The sequence below is a fragment of the Mytilus californianus genome, unplaced genomic scaffold (assembly GCF_021869535.1).
Source record: "Mytilus californianus isolate M0D057914Y unplaced genomic scaffold, xbMytCali1.0.p SCAF_1, whole genome shotgun sequence".
Classification (NCBI taxonomy): domain Eukaryota; kingdom Metazoa; phylum Mollusca; class Bivalvia; order Mytilida; family Mytilidae; genus Mytilus; species Mytilus californianus.
Window position 1 is genome coordinate 118862240 of NW_026262581.1, and position 27448 is coordinate 118889687.

Consider the following 27448-nt stretch of genomic DNA (forward strand, 5'->3'; position numbering starts at 1 on the left):
ATTGACACTCTTGATTATCTCTCAATTTCTTTGACAATTACACCTGGTCCGATCAAGTGAAATCAAATGAATATAGTTCAGGAAATGAACTATCATAAAAGCTAGTGAAGTGTCAATTAGAAGATTAGAAAAAAACTTTATTTCCCAGACTACTGACCTACTAACATTCCTATGGAAGTTTTACTGATCATTGAGAATACAGATAGGTTATCTGTTATTGTGCATAAATAGTATGTATAATATCAAAAAGTCAAAGGTAATTGGTTTGGGTTATCACTCCCTAACATTATTTAAACACAAACTTAGGCCTCCATTATCAGGCCCATGCATTATTAAGTTATAAATTCAATGAAAGTATTATTATTCAGGAATTCGTTGATTCTGTTCTTTTTAACACAAAATGCTGAAAAATACAAATTAATATACATGAATACCATTGCATTCCCTGTATTAGGAAAAATCTATCAAACGTGAATATGAAGATGTACAAGATCTGTAAGAGTAGAGAAATGGCAAGGGGGAAGTAATAAAGAATACTTCCAATTCAAACTTATGAGGAAGACATGACAACACAACAACTGCAAACTTGATTATTCATTTATTATTGAAAATATAAAAATTAACATTAATAACAATAACAATTTTTCAGTTTTGTCTGAACAAATTTCATACTTGACTAAAAATTAACAAAACACCATCATAATGTAGAAAAATTATATTACTAAAGTCACGATTAAATGTAAAATCAAAGATAATACCAAACTAACCCAAGACTAAACAAAAACGTGTTCTGAAAACCTTTTTACACTGAACTTTCATATAATATGAGGGATAACCTAAGAAAATTTTCAAGAGTGGAGCTAATGAAATTACTATTATAACTTGAAAATATCTATAAATTATAAACTTTTTCAATTCTCTTAAATACACACACATATAATATATATACATGTACATGTATCATATTTTCTGCAAAAATGCTGAATATCATCACCTTACCATTAGTGGTCCACCCTCAACTGACCTAATTACAAACTTTAACAAATTGATAACAGCACAGCTGCCACAGAAAACAGCCTCTGAGACTTGTTTGAGGCGAGAAAAAACAAAAATTGAACCAAAGCTGTTATCATTAAAATAATTTCTGTAAAATTCCTGAACACCAATAACTTTAAGACAACCTATCATTTCAACCAATTTTTTTCCAAAAGCATATATAAATCCTCTAAAAAGAAAAAAAGAAGATATTTGGTAAATCAAATAAGCTTCCAATCTATAAAGTAAATTTTACTTTATAAAAATAATGCGGTATGATTGCCTAGGAGACAACTTTCCACCAAAGTTCAAATGAAGTGGATGTTAGCATTAATAGGCAACGGTATGGCCTTCAACAATGAGAAAAACTCATATAAAATGCTTTAATATTGTTTTACTAGTTTGTTTTTGAATATTACACAACCAAATATATATATAAGAACACTCTAAATAAAATACAAATTTGTACCTGAAATTGATTATAAGACTCGCATATTAATCCACTAAAATCTTGACTTAAAAGATGTTCATCAAAAAGTGTAAATTTCTAAGCTACTAAAAATAAAATGTTTTGACCAACATATGAGGATTAACATGAATCATTTTGAGCAAAAGCAAAAGACTAAGTTAGTTATTGTCAGTGGCAAATTTCTTAAATTCTTGAATTCCAAATAAAATTTATGGCACAAAATTAAAAAAAAAAAGTAAAAAAAAAAAAAAAAACTGGTTGCATGAATAATTCATATCCCTTTGTGTACATTCACCTTAAATGCTGCCTTTTTGTTTTAACACATTTGTACTTGTTCAACAATTACAATAACAAACTCCTTCAAAACCAGGATAAGAGATTTATTTAATCTGTTCAATCCTAAATCAGATGATTGGCTTTATTAGAAATACTTTTCGATGCATAAAGCAACTAAAATACTTTCTTGAAAACATGGAATTGTTTTAATAATTGTGGATAAATCTTTCCTAGACAAGAAAATTAATATTATATGGAATGTTTTCATCTACTCAACTCTGTGCTAGCATATATATATATAAATTTTCAAAGTAATAAATACTGATCTTTTATAAAATAAAGAAAATATAAATAGATGAAATATTACATCTTTTTGATTAGATTAATTTGTAAAAAATAATATATACTTTACAGATATCTTAAATCATCATAAATAATCATTTTTAATATATAAATTACCAAAATATTTTTAGATTACCAAAAATAGATATGTTTGATTGTAAACAGATTTTTTTACTGCATAGATATAGTTAGTTAAAACCCTAGACCAATTATTAAACATCGCAATACTGAGGTTTTCCTGGGTGTTCCCATTGGAATTTCCATAATCCATGGAATTCATGTTCTGTTACATAAACAGTACTTGTTCCTGGTTGGAAGTGAACATTACTTGGCTTAGAGAAAGGACATTTGATTCTTGTATGAGGGCTTCCTCCATCTGGACCAAATACTTCTAGATGACTTGAGCCCCAATGGGCTACAATTAAGTTACCTGCTTCGTCAAAGTCCATGCCATCAGGGCCACCTTCTAAATCTCCTTAAAAAAAAAAAAAACAATTATAGTATATTTTTAATTTGAATTAAATTACATATTTCTTAACATATGATAAAAATTTTTTTTATCATTGCCATTATCAATATCAAAACTTATCATTTTTATGGCCCCTCAACAAAGTTGTTGGGGCCATATAGTTTTACCCTTGTCCGTCATTCTGTCATTCCATCATTCCGTCATTCTGTAATTCCGTCATTCTGCAAAAACCATTATACAGACTTTTTTTCTAAACGCCTTCAGATATCGTGCTGATTTTTGGTATGTGAGTTAACCATGATGAGTTACAGATCAAGTTTAAGTTTCATTCCACTCTGCTAATTTTTGCTGAAATTACGGGCTTTGGACTTTGATAAATTGTTGAAAATCACAGTTATATGGACTTTTTTTTCTAAACGCCTTCAGATATTGGGCTGATTTTTGGTATGTGAGTTAACCATGATGAGTTACATATCAAGTTTAAGTTTCATTCTGCTCTGCTAATTTTTTGCCAAATTACAGGCTTTGGACTTTGATAAATTGTTGAAAATCACAGTTATACAATACAGACTTTTTTTCTAAACGCCTTTAGATATTGGGCTGATTTTTGGTATGTGAGTTAACCATGATGAGTTACAGTTCAAGTTTAAGTTTCGTTCCGCTCTGCTAATTTTTCTGAAATTACGGGATTTGGACTTTGATAAATGGTTGAAAATCACAGTTATACAGACTTTTTTTCTATACGCCTTCAGATTTAACGCTGATTTTTGATATGTGAGTCTACAATGATGAGTTACAGATCAAGTTTATGTTTCGTTCCGATATGCTGATTTTCATGTCGTTTCAACACATCTTCAGTACATCCACTTCCTGTTTGCTGATAGTTTGAAATTTAACTACTCATTGATCAAGGAAATTTTTCATCAAACTAGTATTGGTCTTGAGAGCTGGATACTATCCATGCATGTTTGTGTCCACATGTGTTGTTAAAATTGCAGATTTTTCAACTTTTTGAAACAGGGCCTCTCGTGTTGTTCCGACACATCTAGTTCTAAATCAATTAACTAGATAAATAAATAAATCTGAGGAATGAAAAGAGCTATAACACGAACAAAGTAAATATGCTTTTGACTTATCATTACATATACATGTATATCATTTTTTCACTTAGATATCCTGGCAGTCTTACCTGCAATAAAGACTGCCATAATAATTAAATGACATAACGAATCATAGTAAATTGGAACTGAATGACTGCCATACAAAAGGGGAGGTTTGGAAACTACTTAAGCATTTACATAGAACACATACCAAGTGAAGAATATGGTAATAGATCAATAATTTATGAAATAAATGTGGATAGTGTCCACATGTGGACACAGATGATGCCCCCGCTTGCATATCATATAGTTATAAAGGGACATAACTCAAGAACGGTAAAAGTGACGCTACCCAAATTTGAACTTGATCTGAGTTTTGTGGTAATAAGCATTGTGTGCAAGTCTCATAACATTTGGTTGAGGCTAACTTAAGTAGAGAACAGAAACTAAAAATTCAGCAATTTTTCTATTTGTAAACACGCATAACTCTAGAACGGTTGTGTATAAGTTTTATAACATTTGGTTGAGACAAACTAAAGTTCGAGAACGGAAACGAAAAATTCAGCAATTTTTGTGTTTATAAAGGGACATAACTCAAGAATGGTAAAAGTGTCGCCACCAAATTTCGTACTCAATCTGTATTATGTAGTAATAAGCATTGTGTATAAGTTTCATAACATTTGGTTGAGGCAAACTAAAGTAAGAAAAAGGAAACAAAAAATTTGTACTTGATCTTAGTTTTGTGGTAATGAATATTGTGTATAGGTTTCATAATGTTTGGTTGGGGCAAACTTAAGTAACAGAATAGAAACTAAAAATTTTGCAATCTTTCGATTTATAAAGGTGCATAACTCAATAATGGTTAAAGTGACACTACCTAAATTCAACTTGATCTGTGTTTTATCAGTGGAAGTCAAAATTAAACATTGCATTGTTTAATGCATTGATTGTAGTTGCTTCAACTATAATCATTGACAAAGGAAGATAACTCCAATTTAAAAATTACTTAATATTTAGAAGAAAATAAAAATTTTGCAATTTTTCCATTTATAAAGGGGCATAACTCTAGAACGGTTAAAGTGACGCCACCAAAATTCAAACTTGATCTGTGTTTTGTGGTAAAAGGCACTGTGTATAAGTTTCATAACATTTGGTTAAGGCAAACTAAAATTAGAGAACGGAAACGATAAATTCTGCAATTTTTCTATTTGTAAAGGGGCATAACTCTAGAACGGTACAAATGATGCCACCAAAATTCAAACTTGATCTGTGTTTCGTGGTAATAAGCATTGTGTATAAGTTTCATAACATTTGGTTGTGGCAAACTTAAGTTAGAGAACGGAAACAAAAAATTCAGCAATTTTTCCATTTGTAAAGGGGCATAACTCTAGAATGGTATAAGTGATGCCACCAAAATTCAAACTTGATCTGTGTTTCGTGGTAATAAGCATTGTGTATAAGTTTCATAACATTTGGTTGTGGCAAACTTAAGTTAGAGAACGGAAACAAAAAATTCAGCAATTTTTCCATTTGTAAAGGGGCATAACTCTAGAACGGTATAAGTGACGCCACCAAAATTCAAACTTGATCTGTGTTTTGTGGTAATAAGCATTGTGTAAAAGTTTCATAACATTTGGTTGAGGCAAACTAAAGTTAGAGAACGGAAACGATAAATTCAGCAATTTTTCCATTTGTAAAGGAGCATAACTCTAGAACGGTAAAAGTGACGCCACCAAAATTCAAACTTGATCTGTGTTTTGTGGTAATAAACATTGTGTATAAGTTTCATAACATTTGGTTGAGGCAAACTAAAAGTAGAGAATGGAAACCAATTTTGGGACGTATGTACGTACGTTCGTACGTACGGACAGACGGACAAGGGTAAAACTTAATGCCCCCTCCGCTACTGCGGGGGCATAAAAATTTTACCTTGAATAGTTATACGTGTTTATTATCAATTATGGTCTCTTTTTTATGTCCTTGAAAAAAATCACCACGGTCTTATGTTAGCAACCGTTTCCTCAAGCAATTTGTCAGCAGATTTTTTAAATAGTTTCTTAATCTAATCTGATATGCAATATAAAAATTATGAAAAACATCACTTGAAGTGAGTTTAAATCTTATTGTTTGACTACCTGGTAACTTTCCCCACAATGTCTTCTGTCCTACTTTGCCAGAACCTAGGATATCATATGCCCACAGTGATTTGGTAAATGTCTCAGCTACTATCACCTTCCATGGTTTACCATCTTGTTTATGTTGTACAGCTATACCATTAGAGAACTTGTACCCTGTATCGACCTTTATCACTTCTTTCTTGTTAGTCACACAATAGACTGATCCAAAAGGCTCCTATAGTCATACAATAATAAAAATACATTTTACAATTTGTGACCTATAATACTACTGATCTATACAGGTTATACCACTGCAACAAGTGTCATACAATATTTCTTTTCTCAAAACAGTTAAATTTTCAATTTTAAAACTCAAAGATTGCTGAGCATAACTGTCAAAATAAGAGAATAATCATATCTCCCAAGAATCAGTGGTAGAATCCGTTTCTCTAATGATATTTAAATGATATGCAGACAACTTTTATCTTTCTTTTTTTATTATCTGCAAAAAAGATTATTTTCTTTCTATGTATAACAATTATATATACATTTTATGCCTGTACCAAATCAGACTCTATGGAACATGTGCTGTTCATTGTTTTTCTTGGGGTAATCGGTTGGTGATTGTTGGTGTGGTTTGTTGTATTGTGTAATATTCTAGATATTTTTGTTCTCCTTTTTATGTATTATTAATATAGTTTTTCTTTAGTAAATAAACCTTGCTGCCAAAGAATTAAGTCATTAATTATTTTTCTCATGTGACACATTTCTCTGTCCAGCTTATATTTTTAAAATAAGCTTCAGACCTGTTGTTTTTATTTTAATCTGACTGTCTGTAAACAGTTGGAGTGTTAAATTCACCATTCCTGACATTGTAAGAGGTAGACATTACTTGCATAGTTGAAAATGTTACTATGGATTGGAGCAAATAAAAAAGTTAGTAGCTGAAGTTGTATAATAGCAGTAACTGGTAACAAGACAATAATTCTCATTCTATTTATAGATTAGTCAAATACAGTTAGATGCTTTTTAGCAAATAAGTTGTTTATGTGCATTTCTTTAATTAATTTTTTATTAATATATCTGATCAGGTCTCTAGGGCCATTTAGCACCATATTTTACCATGGTGCTCTGTGCATGGATTTTATGATAGAATGTACTTTAATGTGGTGATATATTTTTGGGAGAAAAGCGCTATTTCATATCCAATGGCTTTATTTGAAGAAAAAAATGTTTAGTTATTGTCTTTGGACAGATAACATATACAGTGTTCTCCCCAGGGCCTTAAAGGACCGCGGGCCCGCGATGTATAATTTTTTACCGTGGTGGTATCATTCTAACCGCGATGTATTATATTTCTTCGTGGTGCTAAAATTTTTAGTTAAAAAATCGAAAAAATCGGTAAAGGTTTTAAACGACTTGTGTTAAAAATCTTTTCCGTGCGGTATAAAATTCCAGGTGAAATTTGACCAGTTTAAACCAGTTCAGATTGTTTACACCACATGATCGATTTACCTTTATGAGGTTAACCTTTGTTGATTGGATTTAATCGATGTATTTAACACTTGTAAAATGATTCTTTTGTGTTTTAATTAAGAGATCATAACTTTATCATCGTAGATAACTATTTTATGGCTTCATTCACCACCTGACAAGTCGGCAAATACTCTGTACACAAACCGTGTTGACCCAATAGTTGTACACACGACGGTACATATTTTGTACATTATAAAGTTGGCTCATTACGTATAATTGACCATTATACACTTCTCAATACTTATATAATAGTATTATATGTCTCTGATTAAACCATGGCCAAATTATCTTTAATTTTGACATTGTTTATATTGCATGATATTCCGGTTTCAAACTATCATAGTATCTGTCAACAAGTAATTCAAAGGGGACGGTTCACATGACCCAGTTAGTTCACATAGAATACCCATAGGCGGATCCAGGGGGGCCCGGGCCCCCCTTTTGTGGGAAAAATTTGGTTGATTATATAGGGAATCACTGAAGCATGACTGGAGCGGGCCCCCCTTATGAAAAGTTCTGCATCCGCCACTGATACCCAAGATTATTTACAATTAACTGCAATTTATTCTATTTTATAAATAAAATGCATGACTGTACCTTCAAACTGAATATTTAGATCCATATGATAATTAATGAATAACAGAAGTGATTTGCAAATTTTATCCATAAGCACATGTTAAATCTACTTTTATCTACTTCCTGTCATTTAGGCGGGAAAATAGGGAGACTTAGTTGTTGACATTGAATAGGGTTACTTATAGATCTATAGATCTAGGATAAATTTATACATTTAGGAATTCTATTTAAATGGATCATGACAAAAAAAGATTTAGATTTCAGTGCAGTATTAAGTCTGTATCTATGTTTGATTATCTGACACTAAAGACAAGAAAAGTTAATATTTACATGAAATCTAAGGCAAAATGTTTGAAATTTATGAAAAATTTCTTTTTATTAAAATTTAAGATAGAAACTTGTTCAAATAATAATACAATATTTATTCTTGTTAATTTTATATCTCCTTATGACAGGAATCCTTTCACAATACAACAGCTTTTATTCTAGAAATAAGAAAGTTTTTTAAATTGAACATTTTTGTTCTCTTTTGAATGATATTTTATTCTTATTGATCATTGATATATAAACAATTTAATAACTTTAAATTTAGATGAATATTTTGTAATGTATCATGTTTAATATATTTTTAAAAAATATTAAAGTATACATGTCAAACTGTTTATTGATTTACTTCTTTTTTACCAATAATTTTCAATGTCTACATAACACAGTACCACAGCATTAAAACAAAACAGGAGACATAAAAACTACAGTTACTAGAAATATAGCTTAGCGACGTGACATGACACAACTGATTGTATGAATCATTTCACCAAGCAATCCACACGCGTTACCCTGGTGCTATCCAAAAATCCTGGGGAGAACACTGCTATATGTGACACGCTGGGGACATTAGAACTACTGGTAATAAATCAAAAATTCATGTGTGATTGTAAGGGTGATACTTGAAATAATGTGGTACTTACAAATGACGATAATTTGTATTAATTTTTTTTTAAAGTAGATATTGTACTTAATGTAATGCATTCTAATGCATTCAAACTGTAAATCTTGTTATTTGAAAACCACAGAGCAAAATAATCTTACCTCAGTTGAACTTCTAAAAGGGTGTGGAGATATCTCCCCTGCTGGTGCTGTTACCCATAAATTACCATCGTAATCAAAACTACAGTCATTACAACCCTGCATAACGTTACCATCTTTGTCTACTTTACAAAACTGAAAGACAGAAAATATCAGCTCTTTCATTTGTTCATGTCTTGAAATACTATTTGTTTTTAAGAAAATACTAGGGCAAAAATAGTTTACATTCTATTTTTTACAATGTTCAATTTAGGTTCAATATTACAAGGGGAATCTGCATTGTATAATCATCACATACTTGATTAAAACCAAGTTTGACTATGTACCTGTTTAAACTGGCCAGACTGGTCCATGGTTAGAATTCCCAACCTCATGTCAGCAATCCATATAATATTATCTTTATCACACTGACAACCAGCTGGTACTCCCCCATTACTATCAATTACTGGTTCACAGATAACTGTTGCCTAAAAAAATAATTTGATTCAAATGAATATTGGGCCAATACTGACTAACTTATTCAAAAGAAAGGTTAAAACCTTGAATTTATGATCAATGAATAGTTTTATATTGATATCATATGCAAATAATTAGACATTCCAAAGGTTGCCAAACATTGGGCAAAGGCCAGTTAAAGATAGTTTGATATGCATTACTGGACCAAATGACTAGTAAAATTTTTAATTTTGTCCAAACAATGTGTGTAAATGTCCTGTAAAAAAGAGTCTGGTCCAGTTACATGTAAAAAGAATGGTTAAAAAATTTTCACTTCCGTACTCCTACTATTAATAACAAATTTATTTTGTAAAAAATGTTTCTGTACTAACAACAAAATTATTATATTTAAAATTACCTGTGTACGTTACTTTATTTAACGCCATTTTGTCCTAGGTTAAAGTTTGTCTTTTTGACATTGAAACATCTTTTTTATTTATATTGTGTCATAGATCAAACTTATTCGTTCAGTGTATATTTACTTGTTTTTGTGTATTGTCTATTTGATTGAGTTAAACCATTTCAATTGATATTTTATTGTGTGTCTTTTTATGTTGTAATGTTATACCACTGTTCCAGGTTAGAGTGAAGGTTGGCACCTGTTAAAACGTTTAAACCCGCTGCATTTTTATGCACCTGTTCTAAGTCAGGAGCCTGTTGTTCAGTGGTTGTCGTTTTTTGGTGTGGTTCATAAGTGTTTCTCGTTTCCCATTTTTTATATAGATTAGACCGTTGGTTTTCCTGTTTGAATTGTTTTACACTAGGGCCCTTTATAGCTTGCTGTTTGGTGTGATTTCTAAAAGTCTTGGGAACCACTGGAATAATCCTGGAAGTGGACCAGAACAGAACCAGATTATCAACATTTGCTCAAATTATCAGTTGTATACTTAGTAATTACCAAGACCATTGAAGATGATGATAAACTTACACCATGTTCTATTTCTAGTTATTGATTTCATAATTGTTAATGGAAGGTTACATTGAATATGATCAGTCAGGGGACCTATTGAAATAAGTGATTTTTAAATCACTTTTTTAAGTAGCAAATTCGAAGTTTTGTCACAAATTGTGATTTTGTAGTTTTACCAAAATTTTAAACCACATAGGTTTAGATAATATCTTATCATTAATAAAATTGAAAAAAAATGAACTTTTTGCTTCTTTTAAATAGCAAGGTTTATGCCTTTGATGAAATCATTTAGCTGCAAATTCTATTTTAGTTGAAAAAATGCTATAATAATGGCTTTACATAATGAACTGATACTTTCTTAACAGATTTTTCCCAGCAGTGGGAGTATTTTTCCTGTAAAATTCAAGGTTTCATCTTACAGATTATGTAATAAAATTCTACTGTTCGCGATCAAAATTTCACTGTTCGGGGGTGTTGAAATTAGTGGGGGGTTATTAAAATAATGATACTTAAAGTAGTGATTTTTTGGAAGGAAATTGAGGTATGATACTTAAACAAGTGATTTTTTTGTCATTATCCTAGATTCAGTACAAGGTCATCACCTGACATGACCCGGTCCTCCTATCAACACAGATGTTGGTTCTGATAATTTTAGCAACATTAGTCCCTGGATCATTAGTATTCTATATTTAAAGCTACAATAAAATTAAATCACTTAGTCTAGTGATTAATTTGTACTACTTAAATAAGTGATTATTAAAGAAAGACAACTCTTACTTCCAACCTTTATGGACATAATGTTACTTGAATCAGTGATTTAGAAAATCACTCATTTAAGTATGTCCCCTGACTGATGATACAAGCTTCAAAACCTTAGCTGAGATTCTTGTGATGTTTTCACAACTTCTAAACCTCAGGGTGTCAATACTGTTTTTGGGTTGACTTTAAGGTATATCTTAATTCAGTGAGATTTAATTCTTTTTTCATAATTGGGGGTAGGGGGGTTGGCACACCTTAATTCATTGGGATTAAACTACTTTTCAAAAATGGTTGAGTTGGTAGGCCTAAAATCATCGGGATTAGTCTACATTTCATAAGTGGGACGATTTAGTAGGCCCATATTAAACGTGATGAAACTTTTTTCCATGAGTTGGGTGAGTTGGTAGAAAGTTTGGCAATGGGGTGAGTTTTCATGGATTCGACTTAACCAAAGGACCCACATTATACATAAATTTATCTATTGATGATGATGATGGATGGCTGCTTAATGTCCAGTGGCAAATTAATATGCGTTCAAGACGAGAACATGTTAATGTAATATGAATATATTTTAAACCACTTTGTACTAGACAGACATGCTGAGCCGCATTGTTAGCTTTCTAGTTCAAAAGGTAACATTCCGCAGTAAAACATGTCACCTTACCCGGACACATTATTCTGACTCTGAGCCGACCAGTCTTTGCTTTACTCCTTAATGTCATGTGCTTAGCTGAGAAGAAGCAAATACCAATTTAAAGTCTTTGGTTTGACACCGGGCAGGGTTTAAACCCATGACCTCCAGCACTCATGGCACGCTACCACAACACCACTGAGGTGGTTTTATCTATTGGTCCCAGATTATGAACTTATGTGATCTGTTGAATAACACTGGATGTGCAAATATAAAAGTGTGGAAATTTAGCATTTTGGGTTTCTTTGAAGGGGGTCGGTCTTTTCACCACCGAACACCCAAAAAGACCACTAACCCTTAAGAAAAACAGTAATGTTACACAATAAAACAATATAATCGATTAAATTACGTAAAATGTAATCCTATTGTCATGTTTTTCACATTTTTATCTGCATTAGTGATGTTAAAGTTGAGAATCAAAATTAAAAAAAAAAACGCTTCTGGTTCCAGCAATATTTTTCCGGATTTACATTGTCTGTATTTCATTGTATATTATGTTATGGTCTTTACTTTTCAATTATTAGAAATAAATTGTTCAAATAAGTTAAAATATTTTATTTAATGTGAAATTATCACAATAATTATATTTAAAAAAATGATAGACTTGAAAGTGTACTGTTCTGACAACAGCCCTTTAAGACTGTTCTTTTTGGTTCTCTTGTTATCATTTCTCATTAACTTGGGTATGTATATGTATAAACATATTCATCCTCGTTCAGAAGGTATGTCAAATATATAAGATCATATAAATAAAGATGAAAACAATATATTTAGGTGTGTTAGATGGTATTTTAATGTGTTCGGTGGTGTTCGGCGGTGTGCGATGGTGTTCGGTGGTGAAAAGACCTACCATCTTCGAAGGTATGTCAGGTTGATTTTTTAGGAAGCAGGACAAATCGCCCCACTGGCAAATCGCCCCACACCTAATCACCCCACTTTTTCACCAACTCACCCCACTTTTAAAAAAATAGCCCCAAACTGGTTTACCAACTCGCCCCACTTTTTAAAAAATCGCCCCAGTTGTGAAAAGGGCTAAATCCTGTTAATATTAATCCTGCCAACTCGCCCCACTTAATGAAAAACGGTAATATCTAGATGAATATATAATTTTCATGTTTGCCAACTCGCCCCACTTAATGAAAACTAATCAATACAGAATACCAGTGCAAGCAAGCCCGCACTAACCAAGCCATCCTATTCAACATGTGGGAGCAGTGTATAAAGTTACAGGCAGCATATCTACAACCAGACTCTTACGCCTTTGTGGTCGTGTCAACGGTCCAGTCGTGGAAGCAGATAGCTACTGAACTTTCTAATGACAATGTATTCATGTATTCATGTTCTTGTTTCTAGTGCTGACATTTCATCTAGTACTTCTTTTTATGTTATCATGCCAGTGCTTGTCATAATTGATTTAATGTATGTTTGTTTAAAATGTTATTGTTATGCATACTTACGTAGATGTGCAAACCTATCATCTGAGAATAAAATTATGTAAACACACATGATTCTTGACTTATCTTATAAAACATTGAATATATTCACCAGGAAAAAAACGTTACATAAATGCTGATGCTACTTTCTTTCTGTTTTATTTCAACCAAAAAAAAAGATGCATTTCTAACGTTTTCATAAGTGGGGCAAATTGGAAGGCCTACCACTCATTTGTTGGCATGACTCAATATTAGGATTTTCCTATTTTTCATAAGTGGGGCGAGTTGGCATAACTCAATTCATCAGGATTTTTCTATTTTTCACAAGTGGGGCGAGTTGACATTCACGTCACCGAAATACTGATACTCACTTCTTACTGCTTTATTTAAACAAAAGAAAAGAATTACAAAAGATGTTTATCTAAGGTTTTCATAGGTATTGATTTTATTTATAAGTGGCAGGAACATATACAACGGGATAGCATCTTTTTCCATAAGTGGGGCGAGTTGGCATTACTAAATTCATCGTGGTTTATCTATTTGTCATGAGTGGGTCGAGTTGGCAGACATTATTTCAGCGGGATTTTAACCCTTTTCATAAGTGGGGCAAGTTATCCAACCTATTTTTAATGGGATTTTACCCTTTTCATAAGTGGGGCGAGTTGGTAAACAAGAGTGGGGCGATTTTTCCATAAGTGGAGCGAGTTGGCATTACTAAATTCATCGTGGTTTATCTATTTGTCATGAGTGGGGCGAGTTGGCAGACCTTATTTCAGCGGGATTTTAACCCTTTTCATAAGTGGGGCAAGTTATCCAACCTATTTTCAATGGGATTTTACCCTTTTCATAAGTGGGGCGAGTTGGTAAACAAGAGTGGGGCGATTTTTTAGGAATTGGGGCGTGTTGGTGAAAAAGTGGGGCGATTAGGTGTGGGGCGATTTGCCAGTGGGGCGATTTGTCATGGATTCGATTTTTTACATGTATCTTTACATACTTTACAAGTTGATAAATCAATCTTTAGGATCTGGCCTGCAAACGCACCATCTTTTTCAACCTCAGGAGCAACCATGTAAAAGTTTCCATTCTTATCAAACACTGGACCTTCCGACCCTAATAATTTGTCTACAATCTTCGTAAATTCGGGTTGCGAAATTTTAGGGGCACCTGTGACTGTGTCTGCCATGGTCAATGTAGCATTGGTTGTCGTAAATTAGACTAAATGCAAACAAAGTAGTTTTGATTTACTTTCATCAATAAAATTTGCCCAAATTGGTATAAGAATTTGAAGAAAAAAAGTCTATGATGAAATTTAGTGGCAATTTTATCTTGCTACTGAATAATTTTACGACTAGTCGTAAAAATAGGAAGTAAAAAATATGGCGGCCGTTGGGGCTCGCCAGGGCATACGGTCACACAAAACTGGGCGTTTTAAATGTATGTAAATCTTTCATGAAATCCTATTTACATTACATATCTTAATCATACACTTAAATTTGTAACTGCGTCTTTTTTTTCTAATTTCAGCTCGAAATGACAGTGGCGATGAAGTTTTTCGATTGGACTTTACCAAAGGTTTGTTATTTATGAAATGTCAACTTTTAAGCTACAAAAAACAACTTGGTATAAGGAAACCAATATTTTCACAGCTGAAAAACATTGCTCAACAACTGTCATTTTATAAAATTTGATTTACTGTGTATTTTAATTGTGCAGATCTGCCTGTCAGAGTTGGGTACAGACAGGACATTGCAGGCCCATCACAGTATACATGATCTACCAATTGGTGTTGTTACCCGGATAAAATTGACGTTACAGAGCTAATATCTTTACGTCACAATGTCCTATGACGAGTTCCCCCAAATGACCTCAGGTCAACCTAGGCAGTTCATTCATCGACATCATGCATATATATGTTCATTAATCAAAATTGGAATCTTGTTACGTATTGTTATCATGGACTTCATCAGCTGCTGAGCCTTAGCTCTTATGGTCTTATAGGCCCTTCACGGTTAGTGCAGACATGTTGAATATGGGGCAGATTTTCATATTGGAGGTAAAATTGGTTTGAAAATACGGGAAAACATCATTAAAAAAGAACAGTTGCTTGGAAACATGCATAGGATTTCCCTTACTATCAAACTATTTCCACCTATCCAAAATTTTTTACCCTATTCAATTTGGCCGAACTAACCATGAAGTGGCCTATTGCCAATACGCCAGTTCTGAGATATGATAGTTAGTTGAATCTGTCATGTCACTTTCAACACATGTCGAGTGAACGGGTGAAAAAGTTTGATCTTGTACTGCACAAATTATTTGGGAAATTAAAATCTAATAAGTTTGTCACCCTCCCTTTAGTTTTACGGGAATTAAGATTACGTACATAAATTATTTCTAGACTACCCTGCAGAATGACGATTCTGAAAGTGCTTGAAACTTTGATAGACCAGGGATACAGGCGCACCTTCTTTCTGGTAAATGACGCCATAAAGGCGTGCGAAATTGACGATCTTTTCCAGTGAAAGACATGATTCCAGAAATAGCCTATAGATACATTATTTTTGTACCTTGAATGATTGGTCCTGTCAGTGTCATCAAACTAACCCTGTCTATACTACAATCCCCTAGTTTTATTAGGCAGTTAAGCTGCCTTATGCGAGCACCCTAGATTTGTGTTCTACCCAATAAATGCTGAAATACGTGCCATTGTTATTATCTAGCTGGCTATTATGTTATTTATAACTAATTGGACATTTTTCCAATACTTTTATTTCTGGAATACAAAAAATATGACCAGAAAAACCTTAAATGATCGTCGAACTACCCAAAACTTTTGAAGTTGCACATAGGAAGTAGTGCTCAATAGAAATCCGTACGTAGTTTATTATCCCCTGTGCTTTTGGCTACGATGTCAAAGAACAATTGTATGAAATATTTCATCGTCGAAAATCGGTAATTACAAGTCATTTATATTTCCCAAATGGCAAAATGCGCAGGAATATTGTTCATGTAGAACAAATCTCTATGATAGAGGAAATAAAGTTATATAAGTGGGCGGTAATTATACGACCGCAAAAATTGAAAATTTTTTGGTCGTATATTGGTATGACGTTGGCGTCGTCGTCGTCGTCGTCGTCGTCGTCGTCGTCGTCGTCGTCGTCGTCGTCGTCGTCTGGCGTCGTCCGGCGTCGTCCGAAGACACATTGGTTTTCGCACTCTAACTTTAGTTTAAGTGAATGGATCTCCATGAAATTTTACCATAAGGTTCAATACCACAAAAGGAAGGTTGGGATTGATTTTGGGGGTTATGGTACCAACAGTTAAGGAATTAGGGGCCAAAAAGGGGCCAAAAATAAGCATTTTGTAACTTCCAGACAATAACTTGTGTGTAAGTGTATGGATCTCTCTGACATTGTACCACAAGGTTCCATATCACAAAGGGAAGGCTGTTATTGATTTTGGGGGTAATTGCCTCAAAATTTTAGGAATTAGGGGCCAAAAAAGGGGCAAAAAACAAGCATTTTTCTAGTTTCATGACAATAACTTGTGTGTAAGTGTTTGAATATTTCTGAAATTGTACTACAAGGTTCCATATCACAAAGGGAAAGCTGGAATTGAGTTTGGGGGTAATTGCCCGAAACGTTTAGGAATTGGGGGCCAAAAAGGGGCCAAAAATAAGCATTTTTCTAGTTTCCAGACAATAACTTGTGTTCAAGTGTATGGATCTCTCTGAAATTGTACTGCAAGGTACCATACCACAAAGGGAAGGCTGGGATTGAGTTTGGGGGTGATGAATCATAAGGGGGTTCAAAAAATTTGGGGGGGATTTTTTTTTTTTCTTTTTTTTTCTTTTTTTCCTTTTTTTTTTCTTTTAAAATTTTCCATTTTAAGTTGGTTATTTCTGATTAATATTTAAAAGCAAATAATAATGATATGGTAGGGGATACACACCAAACAGGATGTGTAAATTATTATATAATAAGTATTGTGCAATAGCAAGAAATTTTCAATTGCACAGTATTGCACAATTGCAAGAAATCTTCAATTGCACAGTATTGCGCAATAGCAAGAAATCTTCAATTGCACAGTATTGCGCAATAGCAAGAAATATCCAATAGCACAATATTGCGCAATAGCAAGAAATTGTCAATTGTACAGTATTGCACAATAGCAAGAAATATTCAATTGCACAGTATTGTGCAAAAGAAGATACTTCGTATAAATTGCTTATTTCTTGATCAATTTCAATGGGGTTTTATTCTTGAATTCTTGGGGTTCTTTAATATTCTGAATCTAACCGTGTAATAAGTTTTTGGATTTTGGGCCCCGTTTGTAAATTGGTCCACATTGAGGTCCAAAGGGTCCAAAATTTAACTTTGTTTGATTTCATCAAAAATTGAATAATTGGGGTTCTTTGATATGCCAAATCTAACTGTGTATTTAGATTCTTAATTTTTGGTTCCGTTTTCAAATTGGTCTACATTAAGGTCAAAAGGGTCCAAAATTAAACTTAGTTTGATTTTAACAAAAATTGAATTTTTAGGGTTCTTTGATATGCTGAATCTAAACATGTATTTAGATTTTTGATTATGGGCCCAGTTTTCAAGTTGGTCCAAATCGGGGTCCAAAATTAAACTTTGTTTGATTTCAACAAAAATTGAATATATGGGGTTCTTTGATATGCTGAATCTAACCATGTATTTAGATTTTTATACGACCGCAAAAATTAAAAATTTTTTGGTCGTATATTGGTATGACGTTGGCGTCGTCGTCGTCGTCGTCGTCGTCGTCCGAAGACACATTGGTTTTCGCACTCTAACTTTAGTTTAAGTGAATGGATCTCCATGAAATTTCACCATAAGGTTCAATACTACAAAAGGAAGGTTGGGATTGATTTTGGGGGTTATGGTACCAACAGTTAAGGAATTAGGGGCCAAAAAGGGGCCAAAAATAAGCATTTTTGTAACTTTCAGACAATAACTTGTGTGTAAGTGTATGGATCTCTCTGACATTGTACCACAAGGTTCCATATCACAAAGGGAAGGCTGTAATTGATTTTGGGGGTAATTGCCTCAAAATTTTAGGAATTAGGGGCCAAAAAAGGGGCAAAAAACAAGCATTTTTCTAGTTTCATGACAATAACTTGTGTGTAAGTGTTTGGATATTTCTGAAATTGTACTACAAGGTTCCATATCACAAAGGGAAAGCTGGAATTGAGTTTGGGGGTAATTGCCCGAAACGTTTAGGAATTGGGGGCCAAAAAGGGGCCAAAAATAAGCATTTTTTTAGTTTCCAGACAATAACTTGTGTTCAAGTGTATGGATCTCTCTGAAATTGTACTGCAAGGTACCATACCACAAAGGGAAGGCTGGGATTGAGTTTGGGGGTGATGAATCATAAGGGGGTTCAAAAAATTTGGGGGGGGATTTTTTTTTTTTTTTTTTCTTTTTTTCCTTTTTTTTTTCTTTTAAAATTTTCCATTTTAAGTTGGTTATTTCTGATTTATATTTAAAAGCAAATAATAATGATATGGTAGGAGATACACACCAAACAGGATGTGTAAATTATTATATAATAAGTATTGTGCAATAGCAAGAAATTTTCAATTGCACAGTATTGCACAATAGCAAGAAATCTTCAATTGCACAGTATTGCGCAATAGCAAGAAATCTTCAATTTAACAGTATTGCGCAATAGCAAGAAATATCCAATAGCACAATATTGCACAATAGCAAGAAATTGTCAATTGTACAGTATTGCGCAATAGCAAGAAATATTCAATTGCACAGTATTGTGCAAAAGAAGATACTTCGTATAAATTGCTTATTTCTTGATCAATTTCAATGGGGTTTTATTCTTGAATTCTTGGGGTTCTTTAATATGCTGAATCTAACCGTGTATTAAGTTTTTGGATTTTGGGCCCCGTTTTTAAATTGGTCCACATTGAGGTCCAAAGGGTCCAAAATTAAACTTTGTTTGATTTCATCAAAAATTGAATTATTGGGGTTCTTTGATATGCCGAATCTAACCGTGTATTTAGATTTTTAATTTTGGGTCCCGTTTTTTAAATTTGTCTACATTAAGGTCCAAAGGGTCCAAAATTAAACTTAGTTTGATTTTAACAAAAATTGAATTCTTAGGGTTCTTTGATATGCTGAATCTAAACATGTGTTTAGATTTTTGATTATGGGCCCAGTTTTCAAGTTGGTCCAAGTTGGGGTCCAAAATTAAACTTTGTTTGATTTCAACAAAAATTGAATATATGGGGTTCTTTGATATGCTGAATCTAACCATGTATTTAGATTTTAGATTTTTGGCCCAGTTTTCAAGATGGTCCAAATTGGGGTCCAAAATTAAACTTTGTTTGATTTCAACAAAAATTGAATATATGGGGTTCTTTGATATGCTGAATCTTACCATGTATTTAGATTTTTTATTTGTGGGCCCGCTATCAGATTGGTTCATATTGAGGTCAAAAGGGTCCAAAATTAAACTTTGTTTGATTTCATCAAAAATTGAATTATTGGGGTTCTTTGATATGCCAAATCTAACTGTGTATTTAGATTTTTAATTTTGGGTCCTGTTTTTTAAATTACTCTACATTAAGGTCCAAAGGGTCCAAAATTAAACTTAGTTTGATTTTAACAAAAATTGAATGTTTGGGGTTCTTTGATATGCTGAATCTAAACATGTGTTTAGATTTTTGATTATGGAACCAGTTTTCAAGTTGGTTCAAGTTGGGGTCCAAAATTAAACTTTGTTTGATTTCAACAAAAATTGAATATATGGGGTTCTTTGATATGCTGAATCTAAACATGTATTTAGATTTTAGATTTTTGGCCCAGTTTTCAAGATGGTCCAAATTGGGGTCCAAAATTAAACTTTGTTTGATTTCAACAAAAATTGAATATATGGGGTTCTTTGATATGCTGAATCTTACCATGTATTTAGATTTTTTATTTGTGGGCCCGCTATCAGATTGGTTCATATTGAGGTCAAAAGGGTCCAAAATTAAACTTTGTTTGATTTCATCAAAAATTGAATTATTGGGGTTCTTTGATATGCCAAATCTAACTGTGTTTTTAGATTTTTAATTTAGGGTCCTGTTTTTTAAATTTGTCTACATTAAGGTCCAAAGGGTCCAAAATTAAACTTAGTTTGATTTTAATAAAAATTGAATTTTTGGGGTTCTTTGATATGCTGAATCTAAACATGTGTTTAGATTTTTGATTATGGAACCAGTTTTCAAGTTGGTCCAAGTTGGGGTCCAAAATTAAACTTTGTTTGATTTCAACAAAAATTGAATATATGGGGTTCTTTGATATGCTGAATCTAAACATGTATTTAGATTTTAGATTTTTGGCCCAGTTTTCAAGATGGTCCAAATTGGGGTCCAAAATTAAACTTTGTTTGATTTCAACAAAAATTGAATATATGGGGTTCTTTGATATGCTGAATCTTACCATGTATTTAGATTTTTTATTTGTGGGCCCGCTATCAGATTGGTTCATATTGAGGTCAAAAGGGTCCAAAATTAAACTTTGTTTGATTTCATCAAAAATTGAATTATTGGGGTTCTTTGATATGCCAAATCTAACTGTGTTTTTAGATTTTTAATTTAGGGTCCTGTTTTTTAAATTTGTCTACATTAAGGTCCAAAGGGTCCAAAATTAAACTTAGTTTGATTTTAACAAAAATTGAATTCTTCAGGTACTTTGATTTGCTGAATCTAAACATGTGTTTAGATTTTTGATTATGGGACCAGTTTTCAAGTTTGTCCAAGTTGGGGTCCAAAATTAAACTTTGTTTGATTTCAACAAAAATTGAATATATGGGGTTCTTTGATATGCTGAATCTAACCATGTATTTTGATTTTGGACATTGGACCATAATAGGTAAATTAAAAAAATTGAAGTTCTTAGACCACATTCTTTCTGTGTCAGAAACCTATGCTGTGTCAAATATTTAATCACAATCCAAATTCAGAGCTGTATCAAGCTTGAATGTTGTGTCCATACTTGCCCCAACTGTTCAGGGTTCGACCTCTGCGGTCGTATCAAGCTGCGCCCAGCGAAGCATTTTATTTTTAACTTATCTTGCCAAATAAGGTTGTTGTTATTTTATGAATGAAACGAGGTCATGAAACAGATGCGAAAATCGACGTTGATTGGATGTTTTAAGTAATGTGGACAACTCGTCCCCGAGACAAGTCGGACCGAATCCACTCAAACCGCCTTAGAAGACAAATTTGACCGTTTGTCAAATTTACTTAGGGTTTCATAAAATATTAGACTAACATGTCTAGCAGAGTCATTAATCTTTTGTTTTTGCATCGGGGTCTATTTAGGGGTATTTGGAAGGGCCTGAAGAAGGGAGGGGTTTACTATAGAATCCTATGGGATTTTATTTTTTTAAATTTTCAAATCACTATTTCTCGAAAACAGTACTGAAGTGATAGACACATGCAATCTTCAGTAATGAGAGCAGGACAATAAAAAAAATTAACCAAAATATAGGGTGAGTCCCTGGGGGTCATCCCAACGCCCTTCAATTAGAAAATGTACTTTTATCTTGTAAACCGTCGCGATCCCCACCCCTAAACCATAGGCGGATCCAGGGGGGGGGGGGGGGGGCCTGGGGGGCCCGGGCCCCTTTCGTGGGAAAAATTTGGTTGATTATATAGGGAATCACTGAAGCATGACTGGAGCGGGCCCCCCCTTAGGTCAGTCAACGGGCCCCCCCTTATGAAAAGTTCTGGATCCGCCACTGTAAACAATATATATACTTGTATGGGACAATAAAAGAAATCAAATGAAAATAAGTTGGGGGAGTCCCCGGTGTCGTCCCACCCCCTCCTGTTTGAGAACTTGGAAATGGTCGAGATCCCCACCCCTGAACCATATACCAGGGTATATTCATGTATGGGACAATAAAACAAATCAAATTAAATATAGGGGGAGTCCCTGGGGTCACCCCAACCCCTCCTGTTTGAGAACTTGGAAATGGTTGAGATCCCCACCCCTAAACCATATACATTCATGTATGGGACAATAAAACAAATCAAATGAAATTATATGGTGAGTCATTGGGGACACCCCACCCCCTCCTGTTTGAGAACTTGTAAACAGTCAAGATCCCCACTCCTAAACCATATATATTCATGTATGGGACAATATAACAAATCAAATGAAATATAGGGGGAGTCCCTGGGGACACCCCACCCCCTCCTGTTTGAGAACTTGTAAACGGTCGAGATCCCCTCCCCTAAACCATATATATTCATGTATGGGACAATATAACAAATCAAATGAAATATATGGGGAGTCCCTGGGGTCACCCTAACCCCTCCTGTTTGAGAACTTGGAAATGGTTGAGATCCCCACCCCTAAACCATATACATTCATGTATGGGACAATAAAACAAATCAAATGAAATATATGGGAAGTCCCTGGGGACATCCCCCCCCCCCTCCTGTTTGAGAACTTGTAAACAGTCAAGATCCTCACCACTAAACCATATATATTCATGTATGGGACAATATAACAAATCAAATGAAATATATGGGGAGTTCCTTGGGTCACCCCACCCCCTCCTGTTTGAGAACTTGGAAATGGTCGAGATCCCCACCCCTAAACAATATATATTCATGTATGGGACAATAAAAAAAATCAAATGAAATATAGGGGGAGTCCATGGGGACACCCCACCCCCTCTTGTTTGAGAACTTGTAAACAGTCAAGATCCCCACCCCTAAACCATATATATTCATGTATCGGACAATATGACTAATTAAATGAAATATTTGGGGAGTCCTTGGGGTCACCCACCCCCCTCCTGTTTGAGAACTTGGAAATGGTCGAGATCCCCACCCCTAAACCATATATATTCATGTATGGGACAAAATAACAAATCAAATGAAATATAGGGGAGTCCCTGGGGTCACCCCACCCCCTCCTGTTTGAGAACTTGTAAACGGTCGAGATACCCACACCTAAACCATATTTATTCCTGTTCATCATTTCAAAAAGATTTGAATTACATACAGGGTCAATCTCCTAGGTGTCACATATGCTTATCACTTTACTAGACCAAACCAATACGAACTGGACTTTGCCCAATGTCAGGAGACCATGGGAATGACGAATTATGGGGGCTTTGTTTGGGAGACTTTGTAACGGCATCCTGTTACAATTATTTCTTGTTTATTATAAAATTTTATTGATGCAAAAAATGAGTCTAGGTTAATTGAATTTACTTTTATTATTTATTGAATTATTTCTGGGCCTATAATAATTTTCATTTATGGCTCATTTTAAAGAAAACATATAAATCATTCAAGCAGTGTAAAGCCCGAGAATGTTTGACCAACTGTTTTATAATCACCTGTCATTTTATTCCAAACTTGGTATGGAGTAACATCATGCACTTGGGGGTTTAGATGGGGGTCATTTGCATTGATATATGAGTTGCTTTTGAAAACCTTGATTAAATATTAATTAATTTGCCTTAATAATCAATTCATTTAATGAACATAAATGTACAATATACAAATGTTTAATGTTTGTTCTTTCAAATCTTAAAAAGAAATTGAAGCAACACTGCCACAGTTTTCATAATTACGTTTGCCTTGGTTTTTGGTTAACTGCCTACAGCGCTTACAGTGCTTTGATTAAATATAGCCCCCCTTCAAGGTGGGCCTTAGATATTAACTCAAAATATCACATTTTATCTTTGTTTTTACATGTTTAAGAACCAAAAAAACAGACATAATCATGATAACACCAATTTTATTGAGGATAATCATATATATCATGTATACCAATTAAAGAAAATATAACAACCTTCCCCTCAGTCAGACTCTTTGAAAGACAGTCTACTGTTAAATGAGGCCAAATTGAGCAGAAATGGTAGAATTTTGATCTGAAGTATGTACTATCACGGTAAATTTGTATCTGAGGAGCAGAAGATTTCCCACAAATTTCTGTCTGAGTGCAGTGAGGAGCATTCCATTTCCTACAAATTTGTATCTAGGGAGCGTACGATTTCCAGCAAATTTGTATAATTGATAAATGACAGTTATCAATTAAAACTTTTGGAACTGATCAGGTACAGGTTCTTATTAAATTTACTTATTACATTGAGTTCCCAACAAATTGGGGGCCCAGTTAAGTGTGGATTGTTCTTATCTTGATAACCTCCATCCCACCCTCTCCAATATACAAACTAAGCCATGTGTACAAATTTACCACTGGTTACCTAAAAAATTTATCTCAGGAGACTTGGCTGTTCCAGTATAATTCCTCTATCTAGAGTAAGAGTTTCAACCCTCTTCACTTGCCTTTAGACATTAGTTCAACAATGGAATTCAAGTGTCCCACTGTCTTCTTCCTAGACCCTGTTTGACTGTTTACCATACTCGGAGGGGGAGACTACAGTTGAGACCAGACTTAAAAATAATTTTGTTTGTTATTGCCTGAGGACCCTAAAATTATTGAAGGTTTTCAATGAATATATGTATCTAATGACTCAGAACTTAGCAAGTTCAAAGTCATATTTTAATCAAGTATTTTCTAATGTCTCCTCAAAGAAAAATACTAAATATAAATTATGCAAAAAGTAAACAAATTCAGAAGATAAAAATCATTTAAATTTGATATACTAATTCAGATATTCCAATTGGTTGTGTTTTGGTTTTTTTTTTGGCATATCCAAAGGAGTTTCCTTAGGTAATATTGCATCAATCAATTTGTTTTCAGAAAATTTCTTTGATGTTTGTTCAAGTGAAATATAATGCTTGTTGAACACATTTTATCTGAGTTAAAAATGAAACAAACTGAAAGACCTTTGAACTTTACCATGCAGATAACAGCATTTAAATAAGAAAGTTGAATGATTTCAACTCTGACTCACAGATTCTGTTTCATTCTGCAAGAACTTCTATAGATATATCATCTCTATAAACATCATTGAAATGTTCACTTGAATCGGTTTTTTTTTTGTGGATAAGTTAAATATATCTGAATATAATGATAATTGAAATATATATATATCATGTAAAAAATATGTTTCATAATTAACATACTTGTACCAGGTTGACAATACAAATTGAACTATTGACACTAGAAAACATATCTTTACTCTTTATCTCAACTCATTACTTGAATAAGTCATAGAGATTGAGTGATTGATTTTTGTTGTTTAATGTCACTTTCAGCATTATTGGCCTGTTTTTACTGGTGGTTTCATCTGGATTGCCAGAAAGCTAGCAATCCTGGTCAATTAAGATTGGAGTCGAACTCACAACCTCATTGTTAACATGCTGGTGAAACAGTAGATGAACTACTTAGACCACTCAGCCGCCAAGGCACTTAACAGTTATTGATCTTTCAAATAGAGTCTGTAAAAACAGTGAATAAATGTAGACTTCTAAGAAACATTGTATTTGTCTGGTATACTGTGTTAGGACTTATTTCAATTAGTTTATATAGATAACTTGAAGGAGTCATTGCTTTTTTTATAGATATAAAGACATCTGTTAATGACTGTTTATCTGTGGTTGTAATTTACCCTAGCTGCAATTCTACATCTAAATTTACCGAAGATGTACATGTATGTAGACCCTACACTGCCTACAGATGGCAATACAAACTGCAGTCTTGTCACTCTTGTGATTCTGTTATAAAGCCCTGCAAATAACTCACCAAAAGTACTTGTTTATTATGCTATCGAGTATTGATAGATGTATAAATCATATTTTATTTTAGGTCCTATATATAACTTAAGAAATACTCACAAATATCAGTTCTCGGATATATATCAATCTTTTATTTCATTTTAGGCCCAACAGATAACTTGAAGGAAATACTCGTCAATACTATTGCACAAATACAGACTTCTAAATCACGTAAACTTGGTTACTTAAATGCCTTTGTTAAGTTCCTACAGAAATATAAGCAGGAAAAAATCACTGGATATTCAAAGAGAGATATTTTAAGCTGGTAAGTAATGAATGGTAACATCATTTTACAAAACTTTGAAGGGAGTCCACCACATTGATTTTTAGGGTTTAACTTTTTAGCAACCGTATGATATTATCCTAATCATAATTAATATTTGATGAAAAATTTTCAATGAAATTCATCAATGCCACACTGTTTAAATCTATTTCATAATATTTAATTGATCGGTAAGTAAGTAAGTAATTTTATTTAGAGTCGGGCATGAAATGTACAATTCAGCAATGAAATTCATCAATGCCACACTGTTTAAATCCTACTTCATAATATTTAATTGATCGGTAAGTAAGTAAGTAAGTAATTTTATTTAGAGTTGGGCATGATATGTACAATTCTACAAGGTAAACATGAGCTCTGTAGAGCTCTTAACCGACTTGATATTTAAAAACAAATAACAAATTATAAGCACATTTGACAAACTACACATACAAATAAAAACACATGCATAATATAATAGCTAAGCAAACATGCATAAATCAAAGCAAGCAAGCAAGCGAAAAAGAAAAGAAAAGCAAATTTTGCTTTAACTGTCACAAAGACAAAAGCTAAGCAAATAAATAAAACAAAAGCAAACAATAAACAGAACACAGGGCCAGAAGATTCCAGCTGTGAGACAGCAAAGTTATTGTCTACATGAGCTACAGAAGCAGTTTTCTGAAGAACACCATGCTGAAATAAAATGTTTGAACTGTTCCAAAGTTGAGAGGCTCCTTGCATGGTTTGGCAGGGAGTTCCACAACTTTGCTGTCTCAAAGCTAAAACTCCTTTTGCCATACCTTTTAGTTCTAGGTTGTGGTAAATCAACTGTGAGTTTATATCTAAAATTATATGAGTTATCTTTAAAATTTAATATATTGTGTTAGAACTCTGGACTGGATTTTGTCAAAATTTTGTAGGTTTCTAATGCCATGGTTCTCATGAGTCTGATTTTAAGTGTTGGTAGTTTAGATTGTTCAAGTAATTGTGCATATGAGTTATTGTACTCATTGTAGATGAATCTGAGCGCTCGTTCGGTGAATGTTTAACATTTGATGCTAAATTAATGCATGGGATCCCCAACATTCAAAAACCCTTTAAGGAAAATACTGTCCTTATGATTTATAAAAAAACATAATGAATAGAAAAAAATAGGAAGAAA

General features: G+C 33.3%; 2 protein-coding genes across 2 annotated transcripts in view; one reads left to right on the forward strand and one right to left on the reverse strand.

Annotated features, from left to right (window-relative positions):
- Positions 1–583: 583 nt before the first annotated feature.
- Positions 584–14501, reverse strand: LOC127732200 (diisopropyl-fluorophosphatase-like). The gene is made up of 5 exons (XM_052241279.1): positions 14289–14501; positions 9333–9473; positions 9010–9141; positions 5827–6043; positions 584–2597 (listed from the first exon to the last, which is right to left on the reverse strand). Exons 1-5 carry the CDS (start codon positions 14475–14477, stop codon positions 2335–2337), a joined length of 942 nt encoding a protein of 313 aa, XP_052097239.1. The 5' UTR covers positions 14478–14501; the 3' UTR covers positions 584–2334.
- Positions 14502–14667: 166 nt separating this feature from the next.
- LOC127732206 (rapamycin-insensitive companion of mTOR-like) overlaps positions 14668–27448 on the forward strand; it is a 56013-nt gene continuing 43232 nt past the window's right edge. Inside the window, exons 1-3 of the mRNA XM_052241291.1 lie at positions 14668–14728; positions 14819–14866; positions 26133–26292. Coding sequence (XP_052097251.1) covers positions 14671–14728; positions 14819–14866; positions 26133–26292 — 266 coding nt within the window. The 5' untranslated portion in view covers positions 14668–14670. The remainder of the gene's footprint in view (positions 14729–14818; positions 14867–26132; positions 26293–27448) is intronic.

Coding starts and splice junctions, on each gene's coding strand:
- LOC127732200 (XM_052241279.1), bottom strand. CDS start 14,477: ATGGCAGACACAGTCACAGGTGCCCCTAAAATTTCGCAACCCGAATTT. Junction 9,474..14,288: donor TTGATTTATCAACTTGTAAA/GTATGTAAAGAT, acceptor TTATTTTTTTAG/GCAACAGTTATCTGTGAACC. Junction 9,142..9,332: donor AGTCTGGCCAGTTTAAACAG/GTACATAGTCAA, acceptor TCTGTCTTTCAG/TTTTGTAAAGTAGACAAAGA.